This window comes from Myxine glutinosa, chromosome 6, assembly GCF_964187855.1.
Source record: "Myxine glutinosa chromosome 6, kmMyxGlut1.1, whole genome shotgun sequence".
NCBI lineage: Eukaryota > Metazoa > Chordata > Myxini > Myxiniformes > Myxinidae > Myxine > Myxine glutinosa.
In genome coordinates this window covers 70,338,324-70,365,168 of record NC_136266.1, presented here as the reverse complement: position 1 = coordinate 70,365,168, position 26,845 = coordinate 70,338,324, and the positions used below count along the sequence as shown (strand labels likewise).

General features: G+C 39.7%; 1 protein-coding gene across 7 annotated transcripts; it reads left to right on the top strand.

The window, feature by feature from the left end:
- The first annotated feature begins 3,056 nt into the window (after positions 1–3,056).
- LOC137429948 (BPTI/Kunitz domain-containing protein) lies at positions 3,057–26,415 on the top strand. Of its 7 annotated transcripts, none has more exons than XM_078779982.1 (5): positions 3,057–3,277; positions 3,514–3,696; positions 8,047–8,232; positions 9,868–10,090; positions 18,207–18,306. In XM_078779982.1, the coding sequence occupies exons 1-5, from the start codon at positions 3,214–3,216 to the stop codon at positions 18,289–18,291; spliced, it is 741 nt and encodes a 246-aa protein (XP_078636108.1). In that variant the 5' UTR covers positions 3,057–3,213; the 3' UTR covers positions 18,292–18,306. The 7 variants fall into 7 exon arrangements, 6 of the variants coding, with proteins under 6 accessions (XP_078636108.1, XP_067976434.2, XP_078636110.1 ...); XM_068120333.2 differs by lacking the exon at positions 18,207–18,306 and adding an exon at positions 12,309–12,357 and having other exon boundaries at positions 3,058–3,277; XM_078779984.1 differs by lacking the exon at positions 18,207–18,306 and adding an exon at positions 26,400–26,415 and having other exon boundaries at positions 3,059–3,277.
- The last annotated feature ends 430 nt before the right edge of the window (positions 26,416–26,845 follow it).

The following is a 26,845-nucleotide window of genomic DNA, read 5'->3' as shown; positions in this document are numbered from 1 at the left end:
TAAAGTGTCATTGTGTGAAAGGTTGCAGGGGACAATGCAAGTGTGTCAAAGCAAATCTTAAATGCACAACACTCTGTCAATGCAGGGGTGATTGCGACCACAATGAAGGCAACTGACTGTTGTTTGTAAATGATGTAATGATATGGCGTTTTCATTCGCTAGTCGAATGTAGCCTTAGTAGGAGACATCATCATGTTTCAGTAGTATTGTCATTCAGTTGACATGGGTGTATATAGTTAATGTATTTGTTGTCTATCATGTCTATATACAACATGAACTGGTCAATTTATTGTTTATTTCAAGATCTGCCAATGTGGGTAATTGTGTTTTAATTCTAGTCTGATTTGTATATCAGTTTTACGGTATCGTTCTTGCCAGCAGTCAGCTATAGTGGCTACTGGTATACTGGTATATCATATCAAGGTGCTTAATAATCTGTTATAATGTGGAATGTCAACCACACCCAACTGCAGTCAGAAGTAACTTTGCTTAATGATTTTGTGTTCTTACTTCCCAATATATTGCATTGCGATATTTGTTTACATTTTTATTTATGTTTGCTTCTGCGTGTACATCATATGTTACCATGATGACAATGCATTTATTTTAAAACTCAACCATGTGGTAATTCCATGTAAAGTAATTTTACTTTTCATTTAATGTGAAATGTTTTAATATTGTTCATTTTTAAATCTCAGTTCACATGCATCAGTGTACTATGTGCATAATTTAATGGTAGCGATGTATTGTTGTGCTAAACTGTTGGCAGGTGGAACAACAGAGCGATTCGGTTACTAAATTACCATATTATAAATGATGTGTACAATTACACCTTCATGCATTACATATATTATTGCAAGTAAAAAATACTTAGAATTTATATTATGAGTATAATACACCCATGTTGTGATATGATATCACATCACATTGCTTAAAATCGGTCAAATTTTTCACCGATTTCAGATAATTTGGCACAAAAAAGCCCTTTATGTTGAAATAAATGTATTTTATGAAAGAATTAATGCTGTAATTAGATTCCTTATGTCTGAAAACATACAAAATGATGTTTTATTCATGTCTGTAGCTTGAATATTAAAGAAAATATCGGGTTTAATAGAAATTCACGGCTCGGCTGGTGGCCATCTTGGATTTTGGCCAAATATGGCCACCAGGGGAATTTTTTCTTGGCACTATATCTGAAATCGATTATTATGTATTCAAGATGAACTGTACGAAATTTGGTGCTTTTGCCACAATCTGAACAATTGTTTCACATATCTGCCCCGCTACTCACCTGGTAGAATAAACAGTATAACTACATGACTAAAGGAATGTTAAACCAATTTCAATGGTTGCTAGAAGACAGGGATCATACTAACATGATGTAGAATCATACTAACATAACCACAAGACTTTAAACAAACAAACAAATAAATACCTATTTTGGGGGGCAATCCCTTAAAAAAAACCCTCCCACCCCGTGTACCTCCTCAGACCCCAACTTTTCCAATGCCTTGAACAAACATTGGTACTTCACGGATGATGAAGGTTGTAAGGTTGTCGAGAAGTTTCATCAGCATTGCACGTGTAGTTTCTGAGAAGAAAGCAAATACCTATTTAGGGGAGCAACCCCCCTCCCCCACCCCACAGACCACTTTAAACCCCAATTTTTTTAATGCCAGGAACAAACATTTGTACTTCACGAATGATGAATGTTGTGGTCAAGTTTCATCAGAATTGCATGTGTAGTTTCTGAGAAGAAAGCAAATACCTATTTTGGGGAGCAATCCCCCCCCCCCCCACCCCACAGACCACTTTAGACCCCAATTTTTTTAATGCCAGGAACATACTTTGTTACAACACGAATGATGAATGTTGTGGTCAAGTTTCATCAGAATTGCATGTGTAGTTTCTGCAAAGAAAGCAAATACCTATTTTGGGGGGCAACCCCCCCCCCCCGTAGATCTCCAAAGGAGCAGATTTCCTTTAATTCCATGAACAAACGTCGGTACATCACGGGTGATGAAGGTTGTGGTCAAGTATCATCAAAATAGTTTGTGGTTTCAGAGGAAACAGCAAATTCCTATTTTTGGAGGGGGGGGGGGGGGGGTCAAAACTGGATGCACTTTGACCCCTGGTAGACCCCCTTAGACCCCAATTTTTTTTCATGCCGTGAACAAACTTTAGTCACAGCACAACAAATATAATTTGTGCCAAATTTGGTCGCAATCCCATTAGTGGTTTCGGAGAAGAAGTTTCAACTGTTTCCTGACGGACGAGGCGCCATCGCATAATTCGTTCCAGGCGCCACCTGGAACGAACTTCGTTCCAGGTGAGCTAAAAAACATGCAAGAAAAAAAAACATACATATGAGAAAACCACGTAAAGAAATACCGCAGTAGTACACTGTGCCACCTGTTCACTCACAGTAAGTACTAGAATAAGCAGAGCTGGTCCTTTCATGATCCCTTAACGCAAGCGTGCACAGAAAAACAATTTATTTGAAGCTCAGAGTCAATTTGCCAAACCACATCAGGTTTGGTTTCTCAAAGTGACCAAACAACGAGTTAACTCGGGCTAAATTATCTCCCTGACACAGAGGTAAGTGGTCAGGTAAAAATAGAATAATTTATCATTTAAAAAGTACATTTTGATGAATCATTGAATGGCAAAACCTACGGTTCGTTTCAGTCACCATACGAACTCTGACATTCTACTGCCTAGGTTCGGCAAAAATAGCAAATTAATGGTCTGAATTGATTTGTACAGGTGCACCATAATTGATTGGTCGTTATTGGACTGTCGCAGGTGATATAGAGCAGGAGTGATGATACTTGGGACAAAACCAAGAGGCATTTGGCCGGCATGTTCAAATGCGCACAAGATGGGTTCACGGTGCAGACGGAAAAAACATTAAATCATGTCCGCAATTTTGTCTCTTCCTTCCCGTGACGTGAATGAATCCAGAAACACAAGGTGTTATTCATTCGATCAATGAATCACGTTTGAGTGTGCGGGACGTGTGGGTGTTTCGCACAAACTTGGCATTGCATGGTATTACATAAGGTCTCGAAAAAACCCAAATGATGTGGGATGGAGGGATGGAGTGGCCTCTGGATGTTCTATATAAGCATCCCTCCTGGAACGAAAGGGAAAGTGGGACGCTGTTTCTGGAAACTATCGGGAAAAAACTACAAGTGAGGTTAATCGACGATGACACCTTTTGTGCTCATTCCACTGGCATTGCTGTGCCTTCGTGTAGACTGTGACAACAGTGGTGAGTTTGTAATTTCTTTCACATTTATCGATATAATACAATGAATGGTGAGAGTTAGTTTCTTTATTTATTATTTAAAGTTTGTCCATCTCATGTATATATATGTATATAATATATATAGCACCATTGCTACCATGAGGCATGATGATGGCAACATCATGCTATGGGGATGCTTTTCAGAACTCTAGAAATTAAGTACATCTTTTCAACTCCTCCATTCTTTTCTTCCTGCACAGTTCAACAAAGAAACGTGTGTTCGTTACCTGCTGTGACCGGGCCTTGCAGAGCGAGCTTGCGGAGGTATTTCTTTAATCAAGAGACCATGCGCTGTGAGAAGTTCATCTATGGTGGCTGCAGAGGGAATGAGAACAATTTTGAAGACTTGGAAAATTGCGAGGAAAGATGTATGGGACGAAGAGGTAAGAAGGAAACAGGTTTTCTGCAACAACACTCACTAATTGTCGTTTCATTCATTTTACAACGTTCGGAACAACAGCGTGGACAGATCGCCACTCTGTCACAGATGCTAAAATTCAATATAATGGTGCGCTGAAAGAAAGGACTATTTGATTTTAAAATGTGTGAGTGAGGATGATATTATGAAAGCTCAGCTGGGAAACTGGTTTCGGCATGTTTTGTGCATGCAGCCTGATGGAAGATCACCAAAGTTCTTTCCATACCAACCGACCACCTCCAGGCACCTATCCCTCTCCACATCATTTATTCAGCTCTGACCTCCCCCTTCTCTCGAAACTCCCCACAGCTTTGCTTTCAGCAATTTCCCACAGCATTTTATTCTGGTTTCCCATTCGATGATCCATAGATCAGTAGTTTCAGTTTCACATTTCAACATCAGTTTCACTTTGAGATATCAGGTTAGATTCATCATCACAACTTGTGATGCGACGCGAATAGTGCACAGAAAAGGTCGTAGAAACCGATTTTGGGAGGAAATTTTTTCGAATTATCTAAGGGGTCTAAAGTTTTTTTTAGGGTCATAAAGTGTTCAAAGAATAATTAAAATAAAGTGTTTAAAGAATCAATAATCTTAAAACGGCCAAATGGGATCTAAAGGTGTCTAAGGATGAAGGAGCAAAAGGGGTCAAAAGTGTCCAAATTGTCTTAAATTGGCCAAAGTGTCAAAAGGTGTATATGTCTCAAAAGGGTTGAAATGGGTATGGACGGATCTAAAGGGTGTAAAGGTTTAAGGGGTGTAAAGAGTCAAAAAGGGTCTAAGGGGTGGAAAGGGTTTAAGGGGTGTAAGGGGTCTAAAGGTGTGTAAATGGTCAAAGGGGACTGAGGGGTGTAAAGGGTCTAAAGGGATCTAAGCTGTATAAAGGGTCTAAGGAGTGTTCGAGGTCTAAATTTGTGTAAATGGTCGAAGGGGTGGGTCTAAGTGGTGTAAATGGTCAAAGGGGTCTAAGGGGTGTAAAGGGTCTAAAGGGGTCTAAGGGGTGTAAAGGGTCTAAAGGGGTCTAAGGGGTGTAAAGGGTCTAAGGAGTGTTAGGAGTCTAAAGGGGTGTAAATGTTCGAAGGAGTCTAAGGGGTGTAAATGGTCAAAGAGGTCTAAGGGGGTGTAAAGGGTCTAAAGGGGTCTAAGCGGTATAAAGGGTTGAATGGAGTCTAAGGGGTTTAAGGGGTCTAAAGGGTGTAAAGGGTCTAATGATGTCTAAGGGGTTTAAAGCGTCTAAGGAGTGTAAAGGGTTAAAAGGGGTATAAAGATGTTCTAAGGGGTGTACAGGGTCTAAGCCTAAGGGGTGTAAAGGGTCAATGGTTCCTAAGGGGGTGTAAAGGGTAAAAGGGGTCTAATGGGTGTAAAGGGTCAAAGGAGTCTAAGGAGTGTAAAGGGTCTAAAGTGTGTAAAGGAGTGAAGGTGTAGTGAAGAAATTACCTCAGATTCAGAAATAAATTAATTCGAGAGTGCAACACGACAATAACGGGTCAAATGACCTCCTCATCACCGTCACGGTATAAAACCCATTTTCAGGTATATCGTGGTTAAAAATCTGATGGTAGAAAGTTTCGTTGTGATTAGCCTTGGGAGCTCAAAGCAGTATGATCTCAAAGCAGTATGATTTGAATAATTAGCGCATTTGAGAGGTCACATGACTCCTTCTTTGCCGAACTTACCGATCATGGTAACGTCTTAATTAAGAGTTGTTTCTCACATATGATAACATATTTGATGATCGGAGCTCACCATAAAACGAATTATATCGATATCCGTGTTTAAATCCAATAAAAATTGGGGTTTTTTAAATGAAGATTTGTTTATGTGGATCGACCCTCGGAGATCATTGGCGACAGGTGGCGGCTCGGATAGTATGAATTTATGAGTCGTGATAAAAATAACTGTTTTAAAACCGCTATTTATGTGCAGGGTGGTAAAAGATGTTCTCCTCTAAAGTTTTGTGCCGATTAACCTTGGGAGCTCAGAGGAGTAGGTTCACAAATGAACAAACAAACATTTCGCTTTCAGAAATATATATATATATATATATATCCCTGGCACTGAAAAGCGAAACAGTGGGGTCGAACTCCAGACTATCCCCTACGTGCACACCGTTTTGGATCAATGCAGATAACGAAACAGATGGAGAATGCACAACCAGTATTTATTACAAAGCAATGGTGTAAAATACATTATTTACAAGTCTTTATTCACCAAGCAAAATCAAAGACAAAAGGGCATTTATTTACAGCAACAAGCAAAGTAAAAAGGCATAAAAAGCAGACTTACCCGAGCATGTATTGTTTTACAACCTTAACACACAGACACAAGGTACCTGCATTAATTGCACAAAGAAGAAGAAAAGAATAAGAGAATGAAAGAGGCAGTCTGGAGTATTGGAATGACTCCTCACTTACCTCACGCAACAGGCAGGGCTGCATTAGGCCAAAAACTATAAACGAGGGAGGATGGTCGGAGGTGGTGGGAAGGTGGGCATCCAACAAGGAGCAGCTCCCACCAAGGAGCAGCTCCCACAATGCAGCTGTGGAAACTCCCATCGTTACTAAGGAGGCACCCTCCTCCTCCGTTTACCCCCCCCCCCCCACCCCCTCCTCCACCCTCCAACTGCACGTGCAGCAGAGAGGGATAGCCTCAACCCCTCCCTCTCACACAAGAAGGTTCCTTTGCACAGTACGTGTTTCAATGACCCAGCCGGCAAATTCTTCCAATTTAACTTCCTTTAATTTAAAAAAAAAATCCAATTTAACATTATGGGGTATTATGTGTTGACCAGTGACAAAAATCTCAATTTAATCCATTTTAAATTGAGGCTGCAACACAACAAAATGTGAAAAAGTCAAGGGGTGTGAATACTTTCTGAAGACACCATATATTCCCCTCCTCCCACCACCATTCCCTGCAAACGGGATAATTAATGGCAAGAAATTCAAATGTTTTTTCAACACAATCATTGGTGAGTTTAAAGTACAATGTGAGGAAATATTAACAAAAAAAATTATATAGATTTTCACTACAAAGAAAATTGTTGTAAAAATGTTTTTTTTGTGATGACGTCACAGGTGTTAAAAACCAAAATATAGAGTCAAGCAGTAATCTGAGGATATCATAGCATTTGCATGCTTACAAGATTGAAATGTGACAAGTTTGTGTTTTTGTTTTGCACATGTTGCGTTTTGATATTAATACAGTATTTTAGAAACAGGTGTTGTTCGGACAGGTAATGATTGTGCTTCAATTACGAGTCGTTACCAGCTCAAAACCAAACTCGCCACATCATGTTACCCTAGAAAAACCCCAAATACTGTTGCTTTACTCCAACGGCAATGGCAGAACTGAAGTTTGTTCTTCCTTGTTTGCATTGATGACAACAACATTTTCATTTTCACTCACATGCCATGCCCTGCTGTAGATCCAACAGGTACTTGCTTATAGCAAGTTGCATGCACTAGATGTCTCAGTGTTACGTTAGTCGAGGTCGCAGAGGGCAGCATGATGTTGTCAGTGTGGTATAGTCTCCTGGGATTTAACTTCGTCGGGGCGATGTTGGCTCGGCTATAGTTTTCGACGTTGGTCCAACGAAAGTGCCGACGTCGCTCCAACGTTGGCCCAACGGTGTTGTGTTAGCTGGGGTTAAAGCAACGTGTAGTTATTGAGTTTTTAGAACGTGCCTCCTATCGACATTCATCGGCGAATGAAAGTTGAGTATCGCGATTATTTGTCCAGCGTCACTGTATTTAGTACACCTAGCCAATCAAAAGAGCACACACATCGACACAATCAATCATCGCCACAAACAACTTTCATTGTAGCAATGTAGCACTGAGACATCTCGTGTCAGAATTACAAAACTTGGCACCAAGTGGTGGGACAAACGAATGTGAGTACTCCTATTGGCTTCAGGCGAATACCTTTACCTGCTTTGGAGAAAATAAATAGGAGGCATTACTTTTCAACACGCCCTCGTACTTTGTTATTGGGGCCTTCATTAGCCTCGATATGAAAAAAATACCTGTACTATGTGGCCAAGAATGTTTGCATGAAACAGGTAGCTGTGAATGGCAGTGAGCATTTCGTCAAAGGTTTTTCACGTGTATCAATTCCTTTTTACTATATTGATATTTGCAGATATGTTATGAAATTCGGTGGCAGCGAATTTTGGCCTCATAAAACAGGGTCCCGCGTATTCTGATATGCACAGGTTATGCTGTTCCATAATGTTGCTACAAACCCCTTGCCATTCATTGAAAGTTCGGTATAACTGAGAGATTGTTTCTTTGTATTGCAATGTCATCATCAGAAGCAGATCTCGGGGAAGTGTGCACCCTATCTCCCAGTAAGGGAAGATGCACAGCGAGCAAGCGACGCTTTTTCTTCAATCCCAGGAGCATGAAGTGTCAAAGATTTGTGTATGGTGGTTGTGGTGGTAATGGAAACAACTTTGTGTCAAAACAAGACTGCGAAAACAACTGCAAACCACTCGAAGGTAACACCAAACAATGAATCAACGAAGAGAGTATGCTCATACACATGTACAATGCATTACCCTCACCGACTCACTGAGTGAATTTTGGTTTAACATGCATTTTGCAGCCACCTGCCTTATATGGCCAAATGTTTATGCATTTGTTGTTTAAAAAAAAAAGGCACAAACTCATTAGACGTATCCCCTCCCCTCATGCTGCCTTCCCCTCCCCTCCACCTCTCCCCCACCATCCTCCATTCTCCCCTCTCTTCTTCCACCGCCCCCCCACCCCCACCACTTCCCCTTCCCCAAACCCTATCTGTCTCTCCCCACTCCTCTCTGTCTCTTCCCACTCCTCTCTGTCTCTCCCACCCTGTCTGTCTCTTCCCACTCCTCTCTGTCTCTCCCACCCTGTCTGTCTCTTCCCACTCCTCTCTGTCTCTCACACCCTCTCGGTCTCTTCCCACTCCTCTCTGTCTCTCCCACCCTCTCGGTCTCTTCCCACTCCTCTCTGTCTCTTCCCCACCCCTCTCTGTCTCTCCCCACTCCTCTCTGTCTCTTCCCCACCCCTCTCTGTCTCTCCCCACTCCTCTCTGTCTCTTCCCCACCCCTCTCTGTCTCTCCCACCCTGTCTGTCTCTTCCCACTCCTCTCTGTCTCTCCCACCCTGTCTGTCTCTTCCCACTCCTCTCTGTCTCTCACACCCTCTCGGTCTCTTCCCACTCCTCTCTGTCTCTCCCACCCTCTCGGTCTCTTCCCACTCCTCTCTGTCTCTTCCCCACCCCTCTCTGTCTCTCCCCACTCCTCTCTGTCTCTCCCCACTCCTCTCTGTCTCTTCCCCACCCCTCTCTGTCTTTCCCCACTCCTCTCTGTCTCTTCCCCACCCCTCTCTGTCTCTCCCCACTCCTCTCTGTCTCTTCCCCACCCCTCTCTGTCACTCCCCACTCCTCTCTGTCTCTTCCCCACCCCTCTCTGTCTCTCCCCACTCCTCTCTGTCTCTCCCCACTCCTCTCTGTCTCTTCCCCACCCCTCTCTGTCTCTCCCCACTCCTCTCTGTCTCTCCTCACCCCTCTCTGTCTCTCCCCACTCCTCTCTGTCTGTCCCCACTCCTCTCTGTCTCTCCCCACCCTCTCTGTCTCTCCCCACTCCTCTCTCTCTCTCCCCCACCCCTTTCCCATTCCCTCTTCCCTTCTCCTCTCCCCCCCCCCACTCCCCCCACCCTCCCTGCCACATCCCCTCCACTTTCCCACCTTTCCCCCCTCTCCCCCCCTCCCATACCCCTATAGTAAACGTAACGAGAAAGGCAAGGTCGCAAGACTTCAAGTGGTTGCATTTCAGAATATCCGTCGACAAAACTGAATGCTGCCACCACCAGAGAACATGGCTAACTATGAGTTGGCCATACTTAGGTCTGATGTTTTCACCACCGAGTGGTCTTGTATTATGAACACCAGCTCGGTGCTCAAAACATCGGACCCGAGCATTGACATTCAATCTATAGGCCTAGTTGGTGGTGGGTGCTTCAGTTTTAAACAACAAGCACAGATAGTTATGCTAAAACTAACACTCAGTTGTCACTCCCTTTCCACATTTACACTCAACCTGCTGACCGTTCCAAAAGAATTGCTGACGTCGCCCATTCTTTATGTTTACACAGCCCAGCACGCTTGGGGAGCGTGCTCCCAACTTCTGGAGCCAGGACTGTGCAAAGCCAAAATAACACGCTTCTTCTTCAATCCTCAAACCTCTCGCTGTGAGATGTTTTTCTACGGGGGCTGCGGTGGCAACAGGAACAACTTCTGGACGCGCTTCCAGTGTGAAAATTCCTGCAGAAAGATCCATGCCTTCGGTGGTCCTTGGGTCACAGAAATGTTGAAGTGGTAAATTGCCTCCTCTTGTGTATATTATGGATGTGTGAAGAAAAACAAGCCAAGAGCACAATTAAACAGAAAAACATTATATGTCATAAATTCAGTTTTTACAACCTGCGTTGGAAATGTATACAGTTGATCTTTAACATTAAACATCCTTCCTTGCTCCAAAGATGGCTCTGGCAATATAGATCAGAAGTAGAATGCACTCCATTGAACTTTCTGTCCTGACTTCTATTTCTGGTTGAATTTGATCCTGCACTCAAACTCATGTCCTCTCGAGTGAGGATAACAAGAGCATGCTGGATGCTTACACTGTGAAACTTAAGAGAGGGCATGCTTTCTTTTACAACAACAGCAATTACAGCTACTGAGAATGGTGGTGGTCTAATCATGGGTAGGGATACACAAAACATGGACCCCCAAGATGGTTTTGGCAATTCAAATCCAGCTGAAGAATGGTCTAGTGATAAATAACACCACGGTAGTGTTTGGGAAGGGCTGGCAGGCTATCCAAGAGGTATACACACTTGCCTCTAAGCTGTGGGTTCGAATCCTGACCCAGCTATAAACTGTAATCCTGGTGGCTCGCAGGCAAAGTGATTCATCGGTGTGGGTCGTCCCTCGGATGAACGTTAAACTTGGAGTCCTGCCTACCAGAATTAGTTCGTCTACGTTCACTATCCCACAGTGTCCTGCGTGAAGAGGTGAGCTATCGTCGGCACCCTGAGCAAAATATAAATCCCTGCTGTCACCTACAGGGGGGCACTGCATCAATGGCACTGCCACGCTCCTGCACAAACGGATGTAATCCGCACCAACGTGCTGCATACAAACAATAATGCCGAATGTTGGAGGTTGAAGTTCAGCTGAAGCAGGGTGGTGGCAAAGTGGTGATTACATCTGCACAAAACAAAAAATAGGCTACCCCTGAAATTGTGCTGATACTCCATCAACGAGGACAACACCATCTAGGAGACCGAGGCGCATGTGCTTTGATGCGAATCGTTGTTTATTCTGCCAGGATGGCACGAATAGTGATCTGATCCGTTTCTGTACGATGGAGGCAGATGACAAAATTCGACTGATGGCAACAGAACTTGAAGACGAAACTCTGCTCGCTCGCCTCGCTGGTGGAGACCTCATTGCCATTGAGGCCAAGTATCATAAAGCTTGCCTCCCTTAAGCTGTACACACGCTTCAGGGCTTGCCAACGAAAGAAATCATCTGATGATAAAGCGGAGGAGAATATAGTGACATCCCGAGTGTTCGTTGAACTCATAGAATATATTGACAATGAAACCCATGGTGGGAAGACTCCAATATTGCATTGACAGAGCTCCACCAACTCTATGTTCGCAGATTACAGCAATTTGGCTTCGGTGCTTACGTTCACAAAACGCGCCTCAAGGAAAGGATCTTGGAGCACTTTCCTGAATGCAAGCCCGAGTTTGATGGTAGCAACATAGTTCTTCTGTTTGACAACACACTGAGGATTATGGTCAGAGAGACGTTGAAGCAGTAGGCCGACTTAGATGCAATGACACTGATGAAAGCAGCGAAAATTATTCGACGCGATATACTGAAAATTCACAGGGCACTTTCCCCAGGGTTGTCAAAAACAATCAGTACCGCCGCGTTTACTTACGCTACTCTTCATGATTATGCACGGGACGGACATCAATATTGACAATGATCACCATCAACCATGCTTGAGTGTGGCTCAGTTAGTATCATTCAACACGGTGGCTCAACAAAGGAGTAAAAGCCAACTTTCACGCCATGGATCCCGTGAACCGCCGCTGCCAATCTACATTGGTCTTGACGTCCATTCCGCACTCGAAGTAAGACCATCATCACGGAGCTGAACCGCATGGGGATGTGTGTGTCATATTCGCGTGTTCTACAGATTGAGGAGTGGCTAGCGACATCAGTGGAAGAAAGATTTCACAATGACGGAGTCGTCTGTCCACCACGACTTCGGAACGGTCTGTTCACTGTTGCAGCGCTAGATAACATAGATCATGATCCAACATCAAACACCGCCACTGCTTCATTCCACGGCACGAGCATCAGCATGATGCAGAATGTTGATGAAGATCACCAGGGCTATGGGAATGTACGCGAAGATCCATGGGCTATAGATGCGTACTGGTGAGAACAGTGGACACCGACGTGGTGGTGATCATCATCGGATTATTCTCCATCATCATTCGTGATTATTCAGGTTCCGACGTGTGGATTGGGATGGGGTTCGGTAAGAACCTATCAAACATCCATGTCAACAGTATCTACGACTGTCTTGGTGAGGACAACTCTTCATGTCTGCCAGGCTTTGACGCGTTAAGTGGATGCGATACGACATCGGCATTCGTGTACAATGGGAAGCAGACGGCATGGCTGGCGTGGACTTTGTGCCCGGAGTTGACGGAAGCTTTGTTATACAGTGCGTATCAAAAAAGAGGTAATCCGAATTCAAGGGTTTAATATGCAAAGATTATTTAGTTTGACAATTTACATGTGGTTTACTAATTACGAGATCCTCAGCTTTCCATTGATACCTTCCATGCATCATTGCTGTCACAAATGACCGAGTACATGTTCATTGAAAATGACAAGTTCAAATCGCATTTTTACAAGTTTGGCTAATCGGTGCAAGATAGTTTGAAATGGACGCATTACTTGTCGACTGCCAAGTTGATTATGTAAAATTGTTTTGCTGGTCTGGTAATCGTCGGTTGCATCATCCTTTGTTTAAGATGGGTACTGTTACGTGCTCCTCCCCGAACCCATGGTAACGGTGGCACCTCCGAGCCCCGAGAGGAGTCACGGCAGAAAAATGTGTTATTCTGTATGTCAAAGATCAATGGAGAAGCCACACCAATTGTTACTCACAAACAAATATTGTATTAAGATCACACAAGAATAACAGTACAACAATAATAGTAATCAAAAGTACAATCAATATGTCCTATGATGGTACCATCAGTTTCGTAACATATAACTCACTGTGCTCCAAGTGAGTGAACCAAGAACATTCCCAATGTCTCTTATTCCCTGCTTCAAGCCAAAGTTGTTTCGCTCCAGCGATCACCAGAACGATGTCCAATCGAGACCAGAATCCCGTTCGGATGGCAAGAACAGTCCTGCTGCCAAAGCGGGGCAAAGGCGCCCTCAAGGTGACTGGGAAATCAAAAGGCGCCCTCCAGGCAACGGAGAGATCACACCCTTGGGTATGGACGTTTCACAGCTCGCAGTCGGCGAACCGCAAATTAATCTTCAAAAGCCGCGTTGCACACACACACACACACACACACCAGATACGTCTGAATGCGGTGAAAACTGCTGAAGTGAAGCAAAGAAAAACCTTGCGCGATGCGCAAAGGCTGAAGCGAAGCAAAGAAACCTTGCTCGACATGCAAAGCGTGCCAGTCAAAATGGCTGACGGCCCGTTCTCGAGACGTAATGGCCCGATGATAATTCTCCTCGGAATCCATCGCCAAAAACCTGACACACAGGTTGATCGGTCACAGCGATGACAACTCTGTCGCAGGAATTCCTTTCCCGGGAAACCCGAAAGTTTGCTAGTGACTCCCGTTCGACAACGTTCGCTTCAGAACTCGGAGTAGCTCGGCTTTATTGTCCGACTCACTCGCTCCGCCTTCTTTTATCCTCTTCCTCTTCGTCGTTGTCCGGTCCCCGATCCAGTTTCCTGTTTCTTTTTAACACTAACTTTTTCACCTTTTGAAAATGGTTCATAAACAATAAACCTTTAGAAAACAATAATAGTACATGGAATAAACAATATTTCCAGTGGATGAAAACCACAACAACGGAAGTGACAAATCCGTAACACTTCCCCCCCCCCCCCTCAAGAAAGAAAGTTTGAACATAGTGAAAACTTTCTTTGCAGGCAAAAACTCCTCCAACAAACAAAAGTAAAACTCACCCCCAAATCATCAATTCATGTGAGCAACAATAAATTAATATTTCCCAAAAATAAAGCAACAAAACTTCCAAACAACCCACAGAAATTTCCAAAGTTAGTTCACTCTGGACAAAGCATCAGCAATGACATTGTCCCTGCCCTTTACATGCTCAATTTCCAAGTTGAACTCCTGCAAAGCCAAACTCTATCTCATCAACCTCTGATTTTTATTTTTCATTTTTTGAATGAAGGTTAAGGAGTTATGATCAAAAATCCAAAGTCAAGCAAATCTATAGCACTTTTTTAAGGAGGCCGAGCTGAGAGCCAGGTTTCATGGTGGTTGGGTGGTGAGGCCTGGAAGTATTCACTACATGGATGCCTTTAGGAACGTGGAGTTCACGGTTAATCCATGTAGGAATCTTGGCTCGGCTGCTCCTGAGCACTCAGTGCTTCCAACTCTTCTCTCGATCATAAAAATCATAATGACAGTTGTGGAGTCGGGTGCTGTAGTCACGTAAGTAGCGGTCACCTTTCGGCCACTACCCTGATAATCATCCCTTCGGGAGCTGCCGTAACTGTGGGAGCCTCCGTAGTAATCACGACTGCGGCCGTCACCAAAACTACTACTCCTACCCCGGGAGCCATAGCCACCCCTGAAGCTACCTACACGTTTTCCTCCTCTGTAGCCCCCTCTACGCCCATGGCCTGCCTTCTCTACTGTTATGGTCCGACCATCCAAATCCTTGCCATTCAAATCATTTTCTGCATCTTTGGCATCCTTTGTGTTTTCAAACGTGACAAAGCCAAACCCTCTTGACTTTTGCGTCTCCCTGTCTTTTATCAACAGCACCTCCAAGAGTGGTCCATATTTGCCGAAGACAGAGTCCAAAACATCTTTCCTTGTGTTGAAGTTCAGTCCACCTACAAAGAGCTTGCCAACATTGCCTCCATTCAGGACTTGTGTGTGCTGACACTTATAGTAGGAGACCAGCCTGTAGGTCCCGTGACCAAATTCTGGGAACAAAGGTTTGAAAGTGTTTTTGTGTTCCCTGATGAATACCGAACAATTTTGACTTGGGCTGCCCCCTTGAAAATGTCAGGCATTTCCGGGAAGGGTCAACAAAGGTCAAACAGGGGTCAAAATTCAAATATATTCCAATCGTGTCGATATGCATATCAAATTACTCGTCTAGTCATGAGGATTCCAAAAATGTATAGTTTGTTATACCTCCGACCTTAAATGAGGGCGCTATGGTCATAAACGTCGAAAGGTCAACACACTTTTGACTGGCGGTCAAATTCACCAACACAGTTAACATTGTCCGATTCTAATGATTTTAGTGTCTAATAATATGTTTTCTGACATGGCAAATTCAAATAAGCAACTTTTAAAAGTAAAGGTGGTTGCTATAACCTTGAAATTTCAAAATGGCTGCTAAAAGGTTAACATAAATTAGCCAAAAACAACAATTTTTTTCCCAAACCCATGGATAAGAAATTATTAAATGTTTGTCACCGAAACGTCACGAACAATTGAAACACTCCATTTTTAAAACAAAATAATGATTTTTAATTATGTGTATCATTTTTCTTTAGAGCACATGTTCGATATAATATTGTGTACCATATAAAGTGTATAGGTAAATGATGATGATGGGCTGTGAATATCTGGTAGTCATTTGTTCTGTTTCATGACGTCCACATACTAGTAATTTTTACAAACATTTCTTCTGTGTATTGATGTAAAGTAAATATGATTAGGATCCCCATAGGATCAAGACTAACATCTGCTCTGTATTTTTATATTTTAGATCTTCTGGGAACAATGTCAGCACCAAAGTCAACACCAGTACTGAAGCCTCAACCAAACAGAAAAAGAAAACGAGAGGAAATATCTGGACTATGTATTTTGTGTAATGAACAATGCGATGAAGATAAAAGCAACATTTCTCCTGAAGCATGGGAACGCATGAAGGGCAAAGCACAAGATTGGAAAGGGTTGCATAAATTTGGAACTGTTTATGATTCAGTCAATTGGGATGCAGGACCGAATGGTGTCTATTTTCATAAGGCATGCAGGACTGCATTGGCAGCTCAACGTGGACTTCAACAAGCATTAAGAAAAAGAGATCAAGAACAGAAACAACAAACAGTGGACACACAAGAAACGCATGCAAAAGACCAGCAGCAAGCTGGACGATCTTCACGTAGCACAGGTCTCCTTCATGAAAAGAATCTGTGCATTTGGTGTATGAAACCAGAAGACCAGAAGCCCTCTCCCTTCCACACATCTCCCTGCTCTCAAATGTTGTGTTTGTGTGCTTCCCCTTCTCTCCCCATCTTGTTTTCCGCTCCCTCTTTTTGTGTGTTTTGTTTGTCTGGTTGATTTGTTTGTGAAGTAAATGTTAGCTCTTTCACGAGCCTCGATTCAGTATTTAAAAAAAAAAAAAAAAAAAAAAACCAGAAGACTTGAAAAATTCCAAAACATTATGTATTATCCAACAGTTGAATGCGTGGAACACCTTCAAGTCACATACAATACACTTGGAAGATGACCAGATGAGAGAAAGAATTTTAACTGTCATAGATTCTACCCCTGATCCCTTTGCGTCAGAAATACGCTATCATCGTTCCTGCTGGATGAAGTATGTAAAGCCTCACTACAAACATTCTGATTCATCTGGTGACCGAATGCACTTACAGAACGTGCGACTTACAGAGGTTAGACAGATGTTTTTTAGGCATGTCCGTACAGTTGTGCTGGAGATGAATGAGCCAAGAACATTACAGGGTCTTCTGGTTGATTATAACCAAATGAGTGCAAACTTTGGTTTTGAAACTGTGATGAAAACCAGCACTATAAAACAAATGCTTCAAAATGAATTCAAAGACAACATTGGATTCCATGAGCGTTTCCACAAGAACCAGAGCACAATTGTCTATGATGCATCTGCTGGTGGAAGTTACATTGAAGCAGCCATTTATTCTTGGGGAATAAGTGATGAACAGTTACTAAACAATGTTGCAAGGCGTCTGAGAAAGAAGTTTACAGAAGAAGTGGGAGTAGTGTATATATGTTGCTTCTGGGACACTCTCATTTTTCCCATTGACTTACATGTTAATTTTTCCCCTCCCTCATTGCCCCTAAACACCTCTATTTCTCTCACCCTGTTCTTTACGAACCTTCTAACCTTTTGACATGTTATCCTTATTCATTAGACCACTTAAACAATGGTCCTTCTGTGTGAACCTGTGATCCTTCTGACCTTATGGACCTTTTAACCTTTTACTCTTAATATCATCTGGTGAATCATCTTTGGCCCACTCAAACAACGACCCTACAAATATTTGTTTATGCGTGGGAAATAATTTAATTCTCTTGCCACTCTCTTCACCATCTAATATATTAACAAAAAATATGTTTGAGTTTGGTTCTTTATTAAGATATTTTAACTGAGCTAAGATAAAATGGTAAACCTCCCTCAATGTTCTTGTTTGAGCGCATCCAGTGCCACACACTTTTTGGTAGGCTCTGTCCACCTTTTGTTAAGCTCCGTCCACTTTTTGGTAAGCCTCGCCCCCTTTTGTTAAGCCCGCCCACTTTTTGCGAAGCCCCGCCCACTTTTGATAAGCCCCGCCCACTTTTTGCTAAGCCCCATCCACTTTTGCTAAGCCCCACCCACTTTTGCTAAGCCCCACCCACTTTATAAACTCTTTAGCATTGTATCATTTCCAGGTAATACATTACATCATTTTCAGGGAATTCCCATCACATCATTTCCAGTTAAGACACGCCCAGGGAATTTCCACAGGAAATGACACACCCAGTCCTTATAAAAGGCACCGACCACACAGGCTTTTTCAAACACGCTTTCTGCTTCACTTGAGAATGGACTACGATGCCGAAATGGAATGGGATAACTTTGCTATTCCTTGGAGTCCTACTACCTGTGTAGAACTCAACCTTCAGATTGATGAACTGGACTCGAACTTCTTTTCAATGGAGGTAAGTTTGTTTATTTATTTATTTATTTATTTATTTAATTAATTATTAATTTAATTATTTATTTTAATTTTTTTTTTTTTTAGATGAGACTCGTGTAAGAGTTAACAAAGTTTATTTTAATATTCATAGAGCTTGATTTATACAAATAAAAATATTGTATTAAATTAATACATTGTTATTTTCTTTCACAGGAAATTGTATCTGAGATACGAAATGAAAATTCTGCTTTTAACACAACTTGGGATGAAGTTATTTTTTTGTTTGAAGACATTTTGAACAACCAAGACCCCCAGAACGAGTTCTACCTTGATGACCCAGCCAAAGAGTTATACCTTGGAGATCCACAAAATCCTGAAAAAGAGTTTTACCATGATGATACTTGTTGTGAGTTATCAAAACAAAACCCACTGAACAAGTTCTACCTTGATGAGCCAGAATACAAGTCATACATTGGAGACCCACAAATTTCTGAAAATTGGGAAAGGGGAGTTCTCCCTGATGGTCCGCAGTTATACTATGTGAGACACATCATAGAAACCCTAAAAAATTGGGCAAGGAGAGTTCTTCCTGATGGTCCGCAGTTATACTATGTGAGACACATCATAGAAACCCAAAAAAATTGGGAAAGGGAAGTTTTCCCTGATGGTCCGCAGTTATACTATGTGAGACTTATCACGGAAACCCCCAATATTTCTGAAAATTGTGGTTCTACCTTGGGGACTTGGAAAGATGGTTATATTTTTGGAGACTCGGAATGGGGGTTTTGTTTTGATGACTCGGAATGTGATACCTATCTTGGAGGCTCAACAGGAATGTGGTTATACCTTGGGAACTTGGAAAGTTGGTTTTATTTTGGAGACTCTACCTGTGGGGTTCCTCTTGGAGACTCTTTGGATTCTAAAGCAATGAACAATGTTCTTTATTTAATGACGCTTGATTTAAGCAATATCAAGAAAGTTCGAGGAAGAAAATGCTGGAAAATTCTTTCTTCCCATTTCTACTTCTTCAAACTTGAAAGCCTTGAAAGACAGAATTGGAGGGAAGAGGAAAAAAAAAAAAAAGAAATACGTATTTAAAAAAAGAAGAAAAGAAAGATTATGTTCGGGTTTGGGTGGGATTTTGAATGTGAGGGTTAGGGTTGGGGTTGGGTTAGGGTTGGGATTTTGAATGTGAGGGTTAGGGTTGGGGTTGGGTTAGGGATGGGGTTGGGTTAGGGATGGGGTTGGGTTAGGGATGGGGTTGGGTTAGGGATGGGTTGGGTTAGGGATGGGGTTGGGTTAGGGATGGGTTTGGGTTAGGGATGGGGTTGGGTTAGGGTTGGGGTTGGGTTAGGGTTTGTATATTATTATGACTCACTCACACATACACACACACACAAAAGTTAAGCCCCAACTGGAAAGTTGAGGAATTCTGTGTTTGGGGTTCACAGATTTAAAAACGTATCCCCATTATACACACACAAAAGTTAAGCCCCAACTAAAAAGTTGTGGGATTCTGTGTTTGGGGTTCACAGATTTAAAAACGTATCCCCATTATACACACACAAAAGTTAAGCCCCAACTAAAAAGTTGTGGGATTCTGTGTTTGGGGTTCACAGATTTAAAAACGTATCCCCATTACATTTTATTTATTTATTTATTATTTTCAAGGGTATTATCTGCTTACTTGTGTTTTTTGTAATTCTTGCGAGTAAAATGAACCCAAGATTTCTTCTCCATTTAAATCATATAATTTGTAGGTCCAAGGGACTGTATCCATTACATCAATGATTTTAAATAATTCACGAGTCCATTTTTGTGTATAACCTTTCTCAAAATGACTTTTCCATTTGTATATTCTTACAATATCACCAACTTTAAACTTGGGCTTTCTCAAATTAATCTCCTTTTCATATTCTAATTTTGTAAATGTTTCTGATGGTTTTGATTTTGTTGATGAATGAACTGTATTATTGTAATTATCTACAATATCCTGAAGTAAATACACCCATTTTTGAGAACCGAGTTGTGTGAATTTTTTATATAATTTCTCTTTTAAAGTACGATTAAAACACTCAATAACAACTGCCTTTCCTTCATTAAAGGTGCTGTATAATTTAATACCCTTCCCCTTAAGAAATTTCATGAATATTTTGTTATAGAACTCTGTTCCCTCATCAGTCCATAACTTCTTTGGTTCCCTTTTATCCCGATCAAATATTAGCTTAAAGGCTAACATTAAAGTATCACCCCTTTTATTTTTTAAAGGGACAACCCAGGCAAATCTACTCCTCAAATCAATAACGGTTAAAGCATACCTGTATCCCCTGTCATTATTCAATTCAATTAAATCAGCGGACCATATGTGGTCGGTGTATTTAGAATAAACCTTCCTTCTTTTAAACTTTGTGATTATAGGTTTGTGTAATTCTTCAGCCAAAAGCTCCTCAGTCTTGATGACATCATTAGAGCCTAATAGTTTTTTGAGGAATAACCAAGACCAAGTTTCAATTTAGCATTTATCAAATTTCTCACAATGAACCTATCAACTTTCTCTCTCAACGTTGGATTTTGTATCAAAGACAAATTATACAACATTTCGCTGTCGGCTTTATGTTTTTCAGTCAACGTAGTGGTTTTCCCATAAGCAATATCATGCTTCATACACACTTCGTCAACCCTATTTGTAGGTTTAGACCAAGGTTTAGGATTGTCAGCCTCATCTAATCTTTTATCCAAGTTTGTTCCTGGACCACAGAAAGAATACCCTGGAAGGTGTAATTCCCCTGGAATTCCAGTTGTTGTAAATTTACTTCCTGACAGAAACTTTTGTATGTCTCCTCCTCTTTTAGGAGAGATGAATTGGCACTTTTTAGAGCCACATACTTGACATATTCCTTTTTGATAAACTCTATTATTTTTAGCTTTAACATAAGAGATATTTTTAGATTTAGTTTTCTTTTTACATTTGAGACAATAACTCATATTTATTTATCAGAAAAATTCCGACAGAGTATCAAAACCTTTTTGGTTTTCAACATATACATTTCAATCTTTATTTTTAAAACATAAAGAATCCTAAGGAATGCCTTCACTCTCTCCTCCATTTATTTACAAATAAAAACTAACTAAAGTCAATGACACCAACATCATCAATCACATAATCTTTTCCTTCTTCTTCTTCTTCTTCACCACTTTCTCGTTTAAATCTCCTCCCTGAAATTGAAGACATTGACGTTGTTATTTTTGAAACCATTATCTTCATAAGAGTTGTTAATTCTTTAATTTCCTCTTCGGTGCGTTGAGATTGATTTATTTGCTCTAATACACTCAATCTTTTACGAATCTCACTGATTTCCATCTTTTTATATTTTTCCTCCCTCTCTCTTTGCTCCCTTTCCTCCCTCTCCTCCTTCTCCTTTTTCTCCCTCTCCTCCTCCTTTTTCTCCCTTTCCTCCTCCTCCTTTTTCTCCCTTTCCTCCTTCTCCTTTTTCTCCCTTTCCTCCTTCTCCTTTTTCTCTCTTTCCTCCTTCTCTTCTTCAACTCCTTCCTCATCCCTTGCTACCCTTGAGTTTGAACCCCAAAGAATATTATACATATACTCATCTGGATTTTGAGATATTCTTGTATCAATAATTATTTTTCTCATAATAGGATACCAATAAGATTTGTTGACGATTTCTAAAAGAGTTTTATATTTCATAAATTTGAGAAGTTCATTTTTATTTAATACTTTAAACAAGTCTCTATTTGTGGGTTTAACAATATCAGTATAAGGCCAGTTTTTTATGACAAAATTCCCATGTATATGCTCCAAATCATAAGGTATGTAATACCGAGCACCCTTTTCTTGTAGGTATCCTTGAATACAAAAATTATAATTCTCTTGTAGTCTTCTTCCTGCCATTTATGTATCAGAAATATATGTGAGATTAATATTATGACAGGTAATACCACCCCATCTTCCCACTACCAAATCGGTTTGTATTCCTCGGCTTTCTATCCTTATCTCATTACCTTCCTTCTTTGTCATGCTAACCATCGCTATACTATCATATATTTTTCTTTTCTTAAAACCATGTATTTGTTGTTTATTAATTGTACTTCCACATAAATCCTTATCCTCACCAAGTGGATAATATTCTTCTTTACGAGACTGATTCAAATCATGTAGGTCTTCTATGTTTATTGAAAAAGACCAATTATACCCTAAATCAGGCATATTGTACCCCCATTTATTAATTCGCATATTAACTATATGTCCTTAATAAAATTCAATTGTAAGCAGGTAGTTAAATTCAATGAGGAAAGGTGTATGGTCAGTATAACCAGGTGTTGTGGTTGTAAATTTTACTTGTTCAACAAAACGTGCTGTTTTCTTTAAAAATATATATTGTGATAAATCACTTCATCTAATTAAGTCATTCGCATCTGTAGGGTTTGGATAATTGATTAATTTATAAGTATTCTTCATATTAATATTTTTACTTACACTATATTTTTGTCGTTCAGCCTGTGCCTTTGTATAATAATTTGATAAATCAATATCCTGAGAGGATTTTCCAAAGATAGAACCATCTTTTCCAACATAAGTCATTTATATTAGATTAAAAATGATATCATAAAAATTTTCATTATTGTTGAGTTGAAATAATACATATAAACATAATTGACCACAACATTTAGAATTAATTTCTTGAACTTGAAATGTTTGATAAACACCATTCTGTAAGAATTGTATTACTTCAACAGGTGGTGGCATACCATAACTATCAAAATAATATTTATCCTGACTATTATGAATACAAACCCAATGAGAACCATTCTGTGTGTCTAAATTCATCATAATATTCTTTGTATTCTTATTTATATGTATTAATTCATCTCTCATACAATTAACCACATTATCAATTTTTAGTGTTTTACAATACGTAGCTAGTTCTATATTTGACGTTGTATTCTTTCCAAATTGTTTAAACCATTTATCCATTTATTTATGAGAAAGATACAATCCATTACCCCGTTTAGTTAGTTTAACACCCGCTTGAGCGATAGAGGAAAGCATATCTCCAACCAACAATCTAGCTTTATCAGGTAGACTTTCAAGTTTTTGAGCAAAATCTACAATTACACCACTTCCACTAATTTGTTTCTCCAACTCCTTGTTATGTCTTTCCAATTCTTTTTGAGCTTTTAGTTGTGCCTTCCTTTCGTTAGCAGTTTTTACCGCTGCTGAAATACCACCAGTCAATGCTCCCGCCGCACTTAAACCAGCAAATAAAGGAATTAGAAACGGGAGAAATCCTCCTCTTGACTCGTCTATTGAATATTTCTTTAACATAGGTTTTGTCATTTTAATTTTAAGTGAACCAGTATCATTTAGTGTTTTTACTTGTGTGTGTGTGAGTAAAACATCAATTCTTACAGCTCCTTTTCTTTGAATTGTATTAACATTAATAATACAAGGCTTTTGATTTTGAATACAAGATGTTAATTTATTAAGATTGATTTGATTAACATATACCCCTACCATTTATTTATGAGAAAAAATCTATGTGATATTAATCATAACACCATTATCTGTATTAATCTGTAATTCTGTTTCTTCCAAAAGCAAACAATATGCATTAACCTCTTCACTCTCCCCTCTTTCAATGTATAGAGAAGTATCCACTCTATTAGACTTTATAGTTTCTTTTTGAGAACTCAGGTCAATTGCGTAGATTGTATAAAGTTTTTGAAACGCAACCATATCCAAAATAGGATCATTATTACCGTTGCTTTCACACACCTTTTGGTAAGACTTGTAGGCTTCCGCATAATCATTTTTTTCCCAATCAATTTCCAATCTATCTCGCGGATAAAATGTGCCATCAAGAGAAACCCGAAGTTGTTTCACCTTAGCATTATCACTCAGCGCATTATTCTTATTAGTACCGTCCTCTCCATCTGGTTTTTTAAAAATGAGCCAGAGGTATCGTGGCTTTCCTTGAAGAACACCCAAATTCCAAGTGTAGGTAGTGTGTTCCAGTTTAACGTGTTGACATCTTCTTTTAAGGTATGATACATTTAGCGGTTTCTTTGAGTTAAGTCTTCTATTTAACATCTCTTCCGTTTTAAGATTAGGAGTATATTCACTGATATACCAACACAAATCATTAATAACAAATTTATTGTTGTCTCCAAAAGCATTTTCAACCCCAAAAAGCAACCTATTTACATTATCATTCCTTTGTAGTTGAAATCTAATTTTAAGACCATACAAAACTTTGTCATAATCACAAAATCCAAATATACCTTTCAGAGGTACTGCTACGGTAAAACTATTCTCTGGTTTTGTGTCATCATTATACATTGCCTTCCTTTGACTATAACCAGGGTCTGTGTTTGTACCCGTTGACATATCAGGAATAAAACCTTCAACAGCTCCCTTACCCATTCTATCACCAAACGAATATAGTGTAAATTTCATCATTTCAGATGTAGCAGAGACATAATCAACCGCTTCAACCTCTTGTGTTCCAATATACAGGCGAACACTATCAAACATTTTCCAGAAGAAATCATTTACGAGTGTAGCATTAGTATTATTCGCAGCCTTAGTGAATTTAAATTTACACAGCAAGAAACTATCAGCTATATTCAAGTAAGTTTGTTGATTATTTATTTCAAAACTTTTTGTTCCGTTTGAATTCCAGTCTGTTCCTGTTATAGCATTTATCTTAAAATAGTCTTCCTTTTTCATGGAGTTTGAAATGATAATTGTATCATCCAAATCATAGATACTATCAATCGCCTCCATACTTGTATTTATATAGTATTAAAATCGTTGAAACCCTGACCCAAGTATTTTAATGATTTTTTGTCGTTCTTGTGAAGATAGTTGAGTTTTACCTTTTTTTATTTCTTTGATTGCTTGTAATTTATGAGACTCCTTTTGAGCATCTTTTATACTCTTTATAGCACCCGCAACGGAGCCCATGGCAGAAGCAGTTGAACCAATTAGGTCTTTATGTTTAAGAATGGTTGAACCAATACCCATAAGAGTATCAATTATCCCATCTCCTTTATTTCGAAATTGATGACCTACACCTCGTTGTCTCTTAGGTTTATAGTATCCTTTACCCACATACCTTGTATAGTATGGTGAAAGGTACATGCCCTCCCCTGTAATTATTTTATATTTTCCCAACTCATGTTTTCTCACAATAACCATTATTTATTTATTGAAAAACTTTACGTAGGTGAATTCTGATGGATATAATTTCATCATTAAAGGATATCATACGATTATCTTGGTCGGTTATCCTAAAATTTACTCTGTATATGGTTTTTCCTGACACAGGTAAATAGACAAGATTTTTTGGTTCCATATTAAATTTATAACCAATCGGGGTTGAGTATGCACTGAATGAAAATATTGTATTTGTTCTTATTCCATCGTTATAAGCACCATCAATCAAATCACAATGAATTAATACTGAATTTATACCGGAGGATATTTGGATAACATTATCACTGTAAAACGTCCCGTTATTTTCAATCTTTTTTGAAGAGAAACCCAATAGCTCTCTAAACGAATTTTCAATCGTGAAATCAACTTTATAATTATTTTTAAGTTTAATAGTTGATTTTGAAGTGTGTTTTTGAATATCTATTACAATATTTTTTGCTTCATCACCTTTTTCTTTCATAAGGCGAGAGACTTCTGAAGATATTTGAGAAATCTCGTAAGCTCCAGGTGAAACGGTTATAGTTTTATATCCACTTCCTGGATTATAACTAAACTTGTTGTTTTTCTCTGTGATATTAAACAAGGTATTATAAGTTTCCATCGACAATAAAGATGCCTCATATGAGGTAAGTGGGTCAAGTTGTAGTGGGTAAGGGAATGAAGCTGTGTAATCGCTCGTTGTGAAATTAAAACTAAGAATTGTGCTTCTCATCTTATTTAATATCTAATAAAATATCTTTGTATTGACATTTATTAATTATTTTCATATTCATCAACTGATCTAAAATGGCTGAGGATTCATTAAAACAATTGTTGTTTCCAGCCTTCTTACTACCTAACAACAATAATAGCCTATTAACTAATTGTGATGGGTCATTTGGAAGAAAACTAACACCCGAACCAAGCTTACTTAAAGCATCAATAATATGTTTCTCCTTCTCATTCTTCTTACTTTTACCAGCAACAGAAACTCCATAATCAAGTGCATTTAGCAACTCAATATATACCCTATCTTCCTCTCTTTCCATATGAAGTGGTTCCTCAAAATATTTTGAACCGCTGAATCCGGGGTTTGTTAGAAGAAACATTAATCTTGGAGTTAATTTAACATTTGGTTGAGTAGAACTCAAGAACATCAATTCATCATTAAATATCAATACCTTTTCTTTCAGAAGATGGAACACTGCTGGTTCTTCTGTTGGAATGAGACCTGCTCTGGTTTTTGAATCTGCCAAATATTCATTGTTTTGAAGAGCTTCCACTACATAATTAGGGGGTTGATTTACCTCCTCAAGTTTCTGAAATAATTCTTCATCATTATATTCTAATTTTCCAAGTTCTTGTTTTGTTATCTGACTAAAATCTTTGAGCATTTGAAGTTTTTTCGGAGTAAATTCTACCGTGGGAACTGTAGGGTGTTGAGTTTTTAAAAGCGGTTTAAAAAATTTCTCTTGTTTTCTTTCAAAGTCTTCTTCACCAGTTAGTTTCTGTCTCCGTTTCTTCTTTATCTCTTCCTGTTGCTTTACAACTTTTGAAACCAACTCTTGATGTTCTTTAAACTTTCTTACTCTTTCTTCGGTATTCATTTAGTATTGAAAAATATCATTTAATGAATTGT